Consider the following 14,812-nt stretch of genomic DNA (forward strand, 5'->3'; position numbering starts at 1 on the left):
GACATGGGCATGATTATGAAAAAATTACTAGGATTTGATTTTGATTATGGTCTGGAATACTTTTTCGATTGTGATTAATTTATGATTACTTGGTTTTTTTTTTCATTTTCAGATTATGATTTGATTATGATTACTTGAGTTTTACTATGATTAATTTTTTTTCTTTTTGTACAAGATTATGATTGTAATCACATTTCGCTGTGATCATTTATATAAAAGCAATGATTAAATACAGTACAATCCCTAAAAATTAGGTAGCAAATTTTATGTATTAGTTACACTTTACATATTTGACCACAATAATATATAAAACTTTTCCAATCACATACTAACTAAAGATGGAGTTTGGAAAGAGTGCTGGGAGAAAAAAGTAGCATTTACATACACCGATGAAGATATGATAAAAAGATCATAACAACAATGATACGTTTGCGTTTGGAATATGCAGCATTAGTGGGGTCACCAAATAGAATAAAAAAAAATAAAAGACATCAGGAAGCTGGAAAAAATCCAGAAAGCTGCAACAAAAATTCCTACACATTTAAGTGAATATACTTAGAAGAGAGGTTGGGAAATCTGGGATTGACTACACTGGAGGAAAGGAGGGAGGGAGGTGACATGATAGCACTATGTAGGATACTGGAAGGGATAGACAAGCTGGACAGAGATGATCTCATCAAACTTGATATGAGGAGCACCAGAGGACATGGAAGGAAACTGAAAGAGTTATTGCAGAAGAGACATCGAGAAATACAGTTCTCCTCATAGATGTATAACAACGCGGAACAAACGTTATAATGAAACGGTGTGCAAAGACCATACATAAATTTAAGCAAAATTGTTATAGAAACGGATCGGGAGGTTGGACAGCACGAGCCTAGTGTGACACTTTTCCTATATCTCACTACTCGGTAAACATCTAGGTAAACACACGCAGTTGCACCCAGTTCCACGACTGATACTCAGACATGTTTAAAAAATGTTTTTTTGCCCTGTGGCAAGGCATTCTCATTTCTCACAGCAGCCTTGCTTTGATTAGCAATATTCGTATATTACCACTGTTCTTTAGAAATTATCACAACAAAACTTTATATAACTTTAAAGGTATCTAAATATCAAGTGCTACAAGTTTCAACTTAAATCCCTTTAAGTTAAAATAAAGCTTTCTTTCAGTATCAAAGCTGGCGGGCGATTTTCGTTGTTACCGAAAGATATTGCAGCTGCTATTTGAAATTCTGTATCATTGGTTTTGGTGGGAGAGCCAGTAGTTCACTTTGCACCACTGGTCCACCACACTCCACCTTCCCCTATATCATGGTAGAAGAACATGCAAGAAAAAACATGAAACGATGCTAATGCTTTTCAAAACATACTTTAACTTGAAAGTAAAGTGTTTCATGGAAATTACAAATAAATAATTAAAATAATCATATTTTAGACAATCATTATTATAAAAAAAATGGATTATGATTTGATTATGATTATCACCGCAGAATATATTTTGATTCTAATTTGTTTATGATTACACAAATTTTACGCTTTTCGATTTTGATTACGTAATCACAGCCATGGATTATGATTTTTCTATTAGTACTCATAAGCATGCCCATGTCTGACACGCGCCTCTCTCTCTCTCTCTCTCTCTCTCTCTCTCTCTCTCTCTCTCTCACACACACACACACACACACACACACACACACACACGCACACACACCCGAAGATCGGTCTATGAGCTCTGAGCTCGCTCCGTAATGGGAAGGGAAGACTGTCTGGATGACCAGCAGGCAACCGAGGAGGAGGTGAATTACACACACACACACACACACACACCGGTAGCTCAGTGGTTAGAGCGCTGGCTTCACAAGCCAGAGGACCGGGGTTCCATTCCCCGGCCGGGTGGAGATATTTGGGTGTGTCTTCTTTCACGTGTAGCCCCTGTTCACCTAGCAGTGAGTAGGTACGGGATGTAAATCGAGGAATTGTGACCTTGTTGACCCGGTATGTGGTGTGTGCCTAGTCTCAGGCCTATCCGAAAATCGGAAATAATGAGCTCTGAGCTCGCTCCGTAGGGTAACGTCTGGCTGTCTCGTCAGAGACTGTAGCAGATCAAACAGTGAAACACACACACACGAAACATTAGAGGTGGCAATCACGAGAGAGAGAGAGAGAGAGAGAGAGAGAGAGAGAGAGAGAGAGAGAGAGAGAGAGAGCTATGGGGAGGGGGTAGCTGCCTCTCACATAATTATGTTCCGGGACAAGGGGTAGGAACACGTGCGCCAGGCGGAGGGCACAGCATGCCTGGCGTCCCTCCTCAGTGTTTCCCTCGCTGCGATACCTAACTCTTAACATGATGATTCACCGCACCTTTGAGCAGCAAGTCATCAGCAAGGTGAATCCTTCCTCGATGTAGGTCATGTGCTTTTGATGACAGCTCCATTTTCAAAGGATATGTGCACGAGACGAGTATAGCTAATATCATCCTTCGTCACAATCATTCAAAGTACAGTTACATAGTAAGAGTTTGCATTGTCAATGGGCATTATATTTTTTCCCCAAAAAACTAATCACTGGTGCAACTTTGCTAATGATTATTAGTCAGCACCCTTCGTCTAGTTTCCTTCTTTATGATACATAATGCTAATGTTGCTGCGGCTGCTAGCTACACTACAATTGTTGCTCCTCCTCCTCCTCCTACTGCTGCTACTGCTGCTCTTCTTGCTGCTAATATTGCTACAACTACTATTGTTTCTACTACTACTACTACAGTTACTATTTCTTCTACTACTACTACTACTACTACTACTACTAATATATACAGCTATACTTAACTGTCCAGACACTGTCAATGTAATGCACATGAAGAACGTGACAGGCTGACTGTAACAGAAATTCTCTCTTCATTTTATTAGTCCATCAAACACCCTGAAATCGTGACGTCGCCAGGATTCAATCAACGCCTGCCAGCCCACGCCCCTGGTGCCGGTCATTGACCACGGATGGGGTGGTGAATAAGGATGGGTATATGGTAAATTAAAAGCATGATAATGTACGAAACTACTTTCCATGTAAGATAATAAAGCACACCAGTACAGTATAATTATCTAACAAGATATAAAATGAATACACAAATTAATAAATAACTAATTAAAAAGAAAAATCTTTACACATTAAATTTCGTTATTGCCTTTTTTCTTTGACAGCCAAAACCGGCCACTCCATAACCCTTAGCGATAAGAATATTTCTCAGTTCTGCATCAATGTGCAACACTCATTCCCAGGGTGGAACATATGCCTTACATTTATACACATTCAGACAAGTATAAGCATAACATGGCAAAACATAGTTTTATTAAAAGCACAATGTTTACGTTGCAGTGCGTATGACATAATTATGCAACACTGTACTACATGCGCCCGACATCAGCATAGATAATACACGACGGAGGTCCTGTTAGTCATCATCACCAACCTGAGTCCACTGCAAAACAACAGTCTCCCCAAACCTTCTCCATTCATTATGTTGAATGTAATTTTCTTCTTATTCTAAGCAGCGATTTAAATAATGTATTCCTGCAGAGTAGAATATAATGAGTGGAGATCAAGGATATTCCTTGGTAGAGATTAAGCAAACGCCTAAACTACTGCTAATAATGCATCGCAGCCTTCCCGCCGCTCTAAACCGCTTCTTTAAATCGATGACTGTAAATAACCGCTATTAACTGCAATAAGACAGTTTCGCAAACATCTAGACACCAACACTACCTTCTCCTTGGCACCACACTGATTCTGAATGCAATCTTCGGCGCAGCCATATACAACAATTGGTATTAAATATCACGTCCACATAAATTGGTCTTCTGCGTCATGTAAAATTGCATGGAGCCCTTGTAAGCCTTCCTCCACCAAGCGGAGGAACAATGCACCGTCCCGCGTTGGCACAGGAATGACCAACCTGTGCCTCACCTGTCGATCTTCTCAATTAACGGCAATACAAGAAAAAAAAGTTGAGGTTGCTGTCTATTTACAAGGATAAACTCTGGAAAATGGATTTCAACATCACTCGCCACCATTTCTAACGCCACGCACACAGCAGGGCGCCCTCACTCCTTGCTGCACTGACATCTTATCGTAACACTCTTCAACTAATTACGCAGTATATCCCGCGCCAATCAGCACACTCCAAATAAATTGTTCACTCATTAATATGTTCTCAATCCCTCACCAAGGCTAAGCTAACCTAAGCTGACATATTTGGTAACTTTCTAACCGGAAATTTTGGCGGGGGAAAAGTGGAATTATAAATGCTCCAAACAATGAAATTACAACCTGCAACAGTTTATAGTTACATACGATGTATTGGTTGAAATAGCAAAAAAAAAAAAAAAAAAAAAAAAAAAAAAAAAAAAAATCACGTTTAATTATAATCATGAATCATAATAATAATAATAATAATAATAATAATAATAATAATAATAATAATAATAATAATAATAATAATAATAATAATAATAATAATAATAATAATAATAATAATAATAATAATAATAATAATAATAATAATAATAATAATAATAATAATAATAATAATAATAATAATAAAAATAAGGTTAAGTTGCATATCATGGAGGACACGGACATTATCCAGAAATACCTAATAACAATATTGATAAGTAATATTAATAATAATGATGATGATAACAATAATTTATAACAATAATAATAATAATAATAATAATAATAATAATAATAATAATAATAATAATAATAATAATAATAATAATAATAATAATATTATTACTATTATTATTATTATTATTATAATTATTATTATTATTATCATCATTATTGTTGTTGATGTCATTATTATTATTATTATTATTATCAAAATTATTATTATTATTATTATTATTATTACTATTATTATTAATATCAGCATTACTGTTAGTATTATTAGTATATACGTTATAATAATAATATCACTAAAAGTATTATGAATATTAATAACACAAGCACAAAAATGCACACATACATAACAAGTATTAAAAGGATCACAGGGTGGATTAATAGTTCAACCTATAAATAGAACAAAGTCCGTTAAATAATTCAGCTGCGGGAGAACAATAGCCCGAGGGTGGGTGGAGGGAGGTGATGGAGAGACGGGGAGGGGGCCCAAACCAGAGGAAAGGGGTGGTGACTGACTAGAGAGAAGGGTCAGGAGGAACGCGGAGATGCATTCGAAACTCGGCACAAAGCTCACTGCAATACTCCACTAACGTTTGCTCACACAATACTGACAAACACGCGTCAGGATGTATCGAGATAAAAAAATATAAAACAACAAAAATCACTGAGATTTCAATAAACAATTCAATGGGTAACGAAACCTTCAAAGCGCACCGATGCATTTTAAAGTTCTGGATAACTCATTCATCGTTGACAACCAGTTTTGAACTGAACAAGTAAGTGAACACATGATGAGTTACCTCGCAGGCCCCCTGTACGACTGACGGTTCCACGTGATCCCGTGTAAATGTTGTTGTTACCTGTCTGCACGTGGCAAAACGCGAAGCGCACTTAGCCGGGTGAAGCCTTCCATCTTTACGTTGAATAAATTAATAAGCAAATAAACATATATATATATATATATATATATATATATATATATATATATATATATATATATATATATGCACACACGTCACACACACACACACGCACACGTGTATGTGTGTGTGTGTGTTTGTGTGCGCAAGGAATGTTGGTTTATAAAGAGAAGACCACTGGCCTGACACTGCGCCCTGTCACAGATAAATTACGGACATATAATCTGCAATGATCAGTGGTGCTTGACAAGTGTCTCACGTCCACCAAGTAGGCACAAGTTAGGGTAATGTTAGTCCACAGCATTGAAGCCTCCCGACCGCCCTTACTTCTAGGACACAGTTTGAGATATAAACCTTGCCCAAGGCGGTCATCACACCACGTGACATCACCACATGGCCACTCCCACATCTCCCACCACCCTGTCCTGTAACACAGAAAACCAGCAAGGGGAACCTACGTTGTTGCAGAGTAAAAGAGACATAGTCCTTCGTCACCTTACCCGCACATGCTTCTGTGTCGCCTCCCCTTACCTTAAGTCTTTAGAGATGACAGGGAAAGTTGTCTGGCTCAGCTTCATCAGCTCCTGTGCCGTCTTGAGGGACTGAGGTTCTGCAGAGATGCCCTGGGCTCTCGTCTTCCTCGCCCTGACTTTGCTCACCCCGGCCGCGACTGTTGCATACGGAATAACACTTTGGAATTTGTCTAGCTGCGACTTAAGCTCCATTATTTCATTATCCCTCACTCTCACTACAGCTTCCAATTGTTTTATACGGTCGTCCCTCTCCATCAACATCTCCTGTAATTCTAACAGCGACCCCATGGTCTCGAAATGGTTCACAGCTCCACAAAAAAGAGCAACACACCCTCACCACACGACACTCGGACTACAACTAAAAACGGCATGAAAAAAAAAAAGAAATACACGAGGAGTCAACTTGTTCCAATACTCTTACACAGTTCATAAATATACCTTAATCTATCACTATTCACGGATATTGGATTAAGCAAGGTTGCTTCTATCATATGACATGATATTATGCCATAATTGGAAGAATGTTTACGACCTGTCATGACAGCTGGAGACATTATTTCCATAGGACTATGATGCGTTCGGGTGCGCTAATATATATTCACCATCGTTCAACAAGGTACAACTATTGAGTACATTTCAATTACATTCTTACAATTCGGTTATTAAACCTATATTTTATCACATGAGGATGGTTTTCAAGGTATTATCAACTCAATATGTAGAATAATTAACAAAGTTTGGATGTTTTAAAAGATCCACCGTAGTGCGGGTCCTTGCTGGCAACAGGTGGTGGGCGGAGCCTGTCATTCATCTGAGTTCTCTTTTCAAGTCGGTAAGGTAAGGAAACTTATCTTTCTTGATATTTAGACATTATTGATAAAGAAATGTCCTGGAAAAGTGGCCGATATGGTAACCTGTATTCATGGTGACGAAAATTACAAGTTGTTCGGGGAGTGAGACGCTGGCAGAAGTGACACTTAATGTGGGATCACGGGAGATGTTATGGTAAATGTTAATGACAGTGGTGATTAGTTTTCTTTTTTGTTTTTCTTCTTGCTCATTTTCTGCTGGAGAGGACGGAAAATGACCCACTTGAAGTACCTTTTCCCTTGGGCGCTCATGACAGTCACCTGTAACATGACAGGACTAGTAGGCTGATACTGACGAACCACACTGCTCGTGTCTGCTTTTTAAAGATTACATTCAGGTCTGATTATACCAGTGTTGCCATACTAGCAAACTGGAATTATCGTATTGGCTCCTCAAAATTATGGGTTTTTCAATAAAATTACCGTACCAAATTGTGAAATTTATCGTATGTAACATCGTACACTGTTTCTGATATTTAATACATTTTTATGATTTGACAATCAAATGAATATATGTACAATATTTCTGCAGCTATTAGTATCTTTTAATTTACATAATTCAAATAAAGACAAACAAATGAAACATTTCTCTTGAAAAAAAAAATAATAAAACTGAGTTATGGAATAATTATTATTATCATGAACAACTGTTTTGAACAAATTATTATGTATTAATATTGATTTACCCCGTCAGCACCAAGGTCATTCCACAGCTACATAACATTGTCTTATGTTAGCCAAAATTGAATGAAACTAGATCATTATTGTGTACAAAAGGATAGACCAACTTAAGGGGCAACTCTAAAACTTACAAAACAAGTTGATAACAATAATAGCTGTAGTGTATATGTATATCTTTAAGACTCTTCTTCCAGATCCAATTAATCTCCTGTAATGTTCTGGAATAACTGTGCATGATTATTTATTCTGGAAAACATATAATTTGCTGGGTTAAACTTAACACATCCTCCTGAACATTTTATGCAACTAGCAGAAAGAAGAGTCCGTTTTATTGTCTTTGTTTTTAGTCTGTTTCTTTGTTTAGTTTTAACCAGGTTAACTTTGCTAAACACTCTTTCACATTCAACATTAGAGTGCGGCAAGCAGTGTGCAGCTACAGCGAAACTGGCTAAGTCTGAAAAGCTAGACTTGTTTTGGGACACTTCTCCCCAGAACTTATCAGGTGACTCATTAATGAGATGTTTAAATTCATTCTTCAATATGGGAAACATTCTCCATTGATCATCCAGCTTTTGAAGTAGTGAGTGGTCATCTGGGGGCACAATCAGAGGAAATAAGGAAGAGGTTCTTTCCCTGAATTCTGATGAGAACATTTTTTGGATGAGAGAAGCCAAATTCTGATATTCATGTAAAGTCTTAGGATGGAATGCCATGATTCGAAAGCTGAACAAATGTCTGGCTTTTCCTGATTTTACTTAAATGGATGGCTGGAATACTGATTATGTCACTAACATAAAGCTACTGCAGTCAGTACAACAACAGGGAACAAAGAGGATTCAAAGTCTCATAATTATGCTCAACATCTCATGTGTTTGGACTAATTTTTAATGAAGGGGACACTTATGGGCTAACTTTATTAGGTTTTAGAAGATTTTTTGTGATCTCTATTTTAATTTCTCTTAGTGATTTCTTTACTTTGGTTCCTACAATTAGCACAAGAGGACATGGTTACACAATCCTTGCTCATGCAAAGATTCTTTTCAGTTAGAGTGGTGAAAGCCTTGAACTCACTTCCCATCAATCTGGCAGAAACAGACTTTCTAGATAGTTTTAAGAAGGGATTGACTGACTTTTTGTGTGACCTATTTGTTCATCATTCTTTTTCTCATCCTTACTGACATCACTAATTGTACAATAGAAAATTAGTTTTGGTAAAATGTGCAATCTTAAGAAATATACACCAGAGTTGTCCTGCTTAAGGACAAAAACACTTGTAGTGTGATTCAAGAAACTGTTGACAATATACAAGATACATTTCAACGTAGTCCTCACAAGTCTTTCCATTGTGCATCACAAGAATTGCAGATACCCAAATCAACCATTTGTAAGGTTCTCTATAAATGTCTATGCCTTCACCCCTGCCACACTTCACAAATGCATAGTTGAAGTTGTTCAAACAGTTGACATTGATATGCTGCAATGTGTATGGAGGGTGATGGTATATCTTGACTATGGGAGGGCAACTGGATTGCACATATGGAATGTATTGCATGAAGCACTGTGAATGTACACTTGAGGAAATGTACAACATTCTAAAAAAAAAAAAGCATTACTCTTATGTTATATGGTTTCTGAGTACTAAATAATTGTAATGATACTGGAACTTTATGGATATATATATATATATATATATATATATATATATATATATATATATATATATATATATATATATATATATATATATGTATATATATTTTACATCTCTTGCCATCTTCTACCACTATTTTCATGCTGACTGCTAGATTTTGCTAACTGGATGCCTCCCTTCCTCCTGCAGTTTCAGTGCACAAGGCTTTCTTTTTCCTCTCACCCCTATTCTCAATTTTTCATACCTTTCTCTGGCAAACTCTGGAACTCTCTGCCTGTGTCTGTATTTCCAACTTCCTATGACTTAACTTTATTCAGGAAGGAGGTTTCAAGACTTATATCCCTGTCATTTGGCTAACTCTATTGGATTTTTGTGGAGACTGGCAACTGAGTGGGCCTTTTCTCTCTCTCTCTCTCTCTCTCTCTCTCTCTCTCTCTCTCTCTCTCTCTCTCTCTCTCTCTCTCTCTCTCTCTCTCTCTCTCTCTCTCTCTCTCTCTCTCTCTCTCTCTCTCTCTCTCTCTCTCTCTCTCTCTCTCTCTCTCTCTCTCTCTCTCTCTCTCTCTTGGCGGTTCTTCCCTCTTACATAAAAAATATATATATATATATATATATATATATATATATATATATATATATATATATATATATATATATATATATATATATATATATATATATATATATATTCTACATAGATACTTGAAATATATATATATATATATATATATATATATATATATATATATATATATATATATATATATATATATATATATATATATATATATACATATATTTGTACATATACATATACAGTGGTACCTCAACATGCGAATTTAATTCGTTCTGTGACGATCGTTGTATATCAAAAAAATTGTGTATTAAATAATTTTTTCCCATAAAAATTCATGGAAATAGAATTAATTTCTTCTTGTGATAAGAATTTACCACCCCAAAAAATTAACATGCTTTAAATACCAACCAAATATAGATTTAGTATAAGATAAATACAATGTTTATTGTATGCATGATATAAATGTTCTATAATGCCCAAAATAACAACTTAACCTGCAAAACTCGAGACACGTCGATAGACATTTATCACGCAAGACTCGGGGCAAGTTGATAGACGTTTTGGCTTTTTACGGCTATATTTTGGCTATTTTCTTCCCGTTTTCTTTGCTTTGAGCTGGCAACACTCATCACGAGTAAATATATGCTATACGTCACTGTGTCACCAACTCCCACGATGGAAGATGGGAGCGACAGTGATTTCACAGTGTCCGATTCTGCCACCTCCTGCGCGCCTTACTTCTTTACCTCGGGTCTCTCGCCATGTTGTGGGGAGACAACTTTTGAATGAGAGTGGTATCTATCAGAACAGGCAACAGGAGAAAAAGAGAGAGAGGATACAAGGGGCCTGTTTTCTATCGCTCTAGCCAGGACCGCTGAACCCGATAGGACGCAAGGCCACGTTAACCGATAATACTGCCTCATTCAATCTGTGATATTTTGGTAACCATAACATCTAGAGACTTCTGTTTTTTTTTTTTTTTTTTTTGCATTGCAAAGAGGAAGAGTTACTTGTGGGCAGAACACCATTTGTACTCACTCGTTTATTAAATTTCCAATTGTAATTGGTATGTGAATACAGACTATTTTGTGTGTTTCTCGCCAAACTTTTACTTTTGGGACCCTTGATCACGGCATCTTGAGTTCACAAAACTTAAGAAAAAACACACACTGCCAAGGAGCACAGACACATACATGCACAAAGGATGAACAACGATACACAATGCAGGCTGAATGTTTGGGTGGAAGCAGGTAGCCGAGCTATCGCTGCGCCACCTACCAATGGCTATTCGTAGCTTAAAAATATCTTCGTATTTTGAGGCGAAAATTATATAAAATTTTTCATCGTATATAAAAAAAATTGTATGTTGAGGTGTTAGTATCTCGAGGTATTACTGTATACATATCCATAAGACAGGAAAACTGGTTAATGGCAATTTAAAACAAAAAAGGCCCACTTAGTTGCCAGTTCTCTTGCAGGTCCAAGAGAGTTAGCCAAAAGAAAAAGAGATAAATATAAATGTCTTGAAACCTCTCTCTCTTAAATTAAGTCAAATCATAGAAAATTGGGAATACAGAAGGTAGGGAGCTCCAGAGTTTACTAGAGAAAGGTATGAATGAATGAGAGTACTGATTAACTCATGCATTAGAGAGTTCAACAGAGAAGGAGTGAGAGGAAGAAGAAAGATTTGTGCAGCAAGGCCACAGGAAGCAGGATCAGTAAAGCAGTTTGCATGCAAATAGCAGTAGAATATAGCAAAAAATGCAACATTCCAGTAGAATAGACACAATATATATATATATATATATATATATATATATATATATATATATATATATATATATATATATATATATATATATATATATATATATACATACATACATACATACATACGTGCATACAGGGGATCCTCGTGATTTGACCGTTCGCAGTTTGAATTATTGCCGATTCGAACTCAGTTAATTATTACCCAATCCTCAAAGTTCGACCGACTGACTCGCCAATTCAGCATTCATATCTCTATTAAGAAGGCTGGTGAGACCGTATCTTCCTTGCAAGCTAAAAGAACCACCTGAACTCATGACTCTACAATTGATTAAATGGAAAGCCTTGTGGAAATGTGGTACATAAGTTTTGTATGTGATACAATGACGCGCCCTTTCTTTACATTCCACAGGTTGCCAGTTAGTGTCTTTTCCATTTCACTCTCCCTCCCTTCATAAATTTAAGATCATCAACATTATAAAATTATGTGTACATACATACATTAGTGTACATTATAATGACTTAAATTAAACTGCCTAAATGTTTAACTTCATAATTGTTATTTTCATTAAACCTTACACTGTACTATGATGCACTCTTGCTTTGTTTACTGTCAATGGAAGTTCAAGTCAGGGGTTAAACTTGTTATAATCGGTTCGCTTAACGAAGTTTCGCTTAACGAAGGTTTTTTTTTAGGAACGTAACCCCTTCGTTAAGTGGGGGTTTCCTGTACAGTGCTTTACATACATAGTAACGTACATTGTCGTCATTACTAAACACCAACTTACCGAATTACTGTACGTATAGTATTTGTAAGTGACACCATAGACCTCGTGATGTAGTGAAAAATCCGCAGGATGTTCTACGAGTATGTATAAAAACCACGAAACAGTGAGGCCGTGAAAGTCGAACCGTGAAATAGCGAGGGAACACTGTATATATATATATATATATATATATATATATATATATATATATATATATATATATATATATATATATATATATATATATATAGACACACACACACACACACACACACACCACGTAGTGTAGTGGTTAGCACGCTCGACTCACTCGAGAGGGTCCGAGTTCGAGTCCCGGAGGTGGCGAGGCAAATGGGCAAGCCTCTTCATGTGTAGCCCCTGTTCACCTAGCAGTAAATAGGTACGGGATGTAACTCGAGGGGTTGTGGCCTCGCTTTCCCGGTGTGTGGAGTTTGTTGTGGTCTCAGTCCTACCTGAAGATCGGTCTATGAGCTCTGAGCTCGCTCTGTAATGGGGAAGACTGGCTTGGTGACCAGCTGGCGACTGCGGTGAATTACATAATGTGCATAACTTTAATTAGAAATTAAATAAATGGAGATATGGAGACAGGACACTATGAGCCCCACTGGAACCCTGTACAATTCAACTAGGTAAATACATAACTTTAAGGAAAAATTAGATAGTACCACCCTCCATAGGTGAGTTTTAACTTTCGAGAAAAAAATTAGACAACTGGATAAGGGAGAGTATGAGAAATAAAGAGAACGATGAACAGGAGAAAGAGTTTCTGAACTTGAAAGAAAGGATAAAAAAAGTGGAAGAAAATTAAGCTAGACTAAAAGTAGAAAATGCAGAACTGAGAAAAGAACTAGCCAAATATAAGAAACAGATGGATGAAAGACTCGGTAAAGTAGAGAAAGAAAAAGAGGACCTGAAAGATCTAGTTAACAAAGAAGAGGAAAGAGTACAGGACGTGATTAAGAAAGAAGTGCAGGCATGGAGAGTACAAGATAAGAAAGACAAGGATAATTTTCAGGAGGTGATCCAGGAACAACTAAAAGAAAGAGATGAGAATATGGCAAACAAAATGATAGGAGTCCTTAAGGAAAAAGAAAACCTAGTAAGGGAAATTGTAGAAAAGAAAGAGTGTAATAATATTTGGACAAAAAAAAAAATGTAAAATATAGACCAAGAAGGGAAAAAGAGGAAATGAAATCAGTCAAAGACCTAAAAAATCTAAACGACGAAGATAGGCAGAACCTAAAGGAGAAGTAGAGGAAATACACAGAATGGGACTTTATCAAGATGGAACAACAAGACCAATTAAGATACTACTAAAATCACAAGCAGCAACAGAAGAGATATTATATAGAACAACAAAACTCAGAGAAACAGAAGGCTGCAAGGATATATATATATATATATATATATATATATATATATATATATATATATATATATATATATATAAGGAAAAATAAAAATGAGGAAGAAAGGAAGAGATACAATGAACTGGCGGCAGTAGTAATGGAAAAAAATAATGAAAGTTCAGAGGAGGAGAAAAAGACATTTTTTGGAGAATTCTAGGAGACAGGATAAGGAAATGGTATATAAGAGAGAAGGAAGAGGAAACAGTGGAGCAAATGTAACTAAAAGTGATAAGGGCAAGAAACTAAAAATGATATACAGGCAAGCCCCGCTTAACGAAGGGGTTACGTTCTAAAAACCTCGTTAAACTTCATAATGAACCGATTATAATAAGTTTAACCCCTGATTTGAACTTCCATTGAGAGTAAACAAAGCGAGAGTGCATCATAGTACACTGAAAGGTTTAATGAAAGTAAAGATTATGAAGTTAAACATTTAGGCAGTTTAATTTAAGTCATTATAATGTACACTAATGTATGTATGTACGTAACTTTATAATGTTGATGATCTTAAATTTATGAAGGGAGGGAAAGTGAAACGGGAATGACAGTAATCAGCAAACTATGAAATGTGAACAAAGGGTGCGTCATTGTATCACATACAAAACTTATGTACCACATTTCCACAAGGCTTTCCATTTAATCCATTGCAGAGTCACGAGTTCAGGTGATTCTTTTAGCTTGCAAGGAAGATATGGCCTCACCAGCCTTCTTAATAGAGTCTGCTGACTTGAAAATAGTAGACAGTAGATGGAGTCAAGATGGTGGCGAGCAATGCTATTAGTTTTCTCGCCTCTCTCGTGTCTGTGAATAATATCCAGCTTCACTTCGAGAGCAAGAGACTTCCTGGTCTTCTTAGCAACGCTAGGCGACATTGCAGGGCGTTTTGGTGGTAAGTTGAGCGAGGGAAGATGAGCTGCTGCTGATGCTGTTAATGTTT

General features: G+C 36.5%; 1 protein-coding gene and 1 long non-coding RNA gene across 2 annotated transcripts in view; one reads left to right on the plus strand and one right to left on the minus strand.

The window, feature by feature from the left end:
- The window catches only part of LOC123520209 (cGMP-dependent protein kinase, isozyme 2 forms cD4/T1/T3A/T3B-like), a 649,267-nt gene extending 642,777 nt beyond the window's left edge, over window positions 1-6,490 (minus strand). Inside the window, exon 1 of the mRNA XM_045282292.1 lies at window positions 6,135-6,490. Within this exon, the coding sequence (XP_045138227.1) occupies window positions 6,135-6,424 (290 nt within the window). The 5' untranslated portion in view covers window positions 6,425-6,490. The remainder of the gene's footprint in view (window positions 1-6,134) is intronic.
- A 412-nt stretch (window positions 6,491-6,902) lies between these two features.
- LOC123520214 overlaps window positions 6,903-14,812 on the plus strand; it is an 83,222-nt gene continuing 75,312 nt past the window's right edge. The window contains exon 1 of the long non-coding RNA XR_006679197.1: window positions 6,903-6,973. This is a non-coding gene — a long non-coding RNA (uncharacterized LOC123520214). The remainder of the gene's footprint in view (window positions 6,974-14,812) is intronic.

This window comes from Portunus trituberculatus, chromosome 46 (assembly GCF_017591435.1).
Source record: "Portunus trituberculatus isolate SZX2019 chromosome 46, ASM1759143v1, whole genome shotgun sequence".
In the NCBI taxonomy this organism is placed as follows: domain Eukaryota; kingdom Metazoa; phylum Arthropoda; class Malacostraca; order Decapoda; family Portunidae; genus Portunus; species Portunus trituberculatus.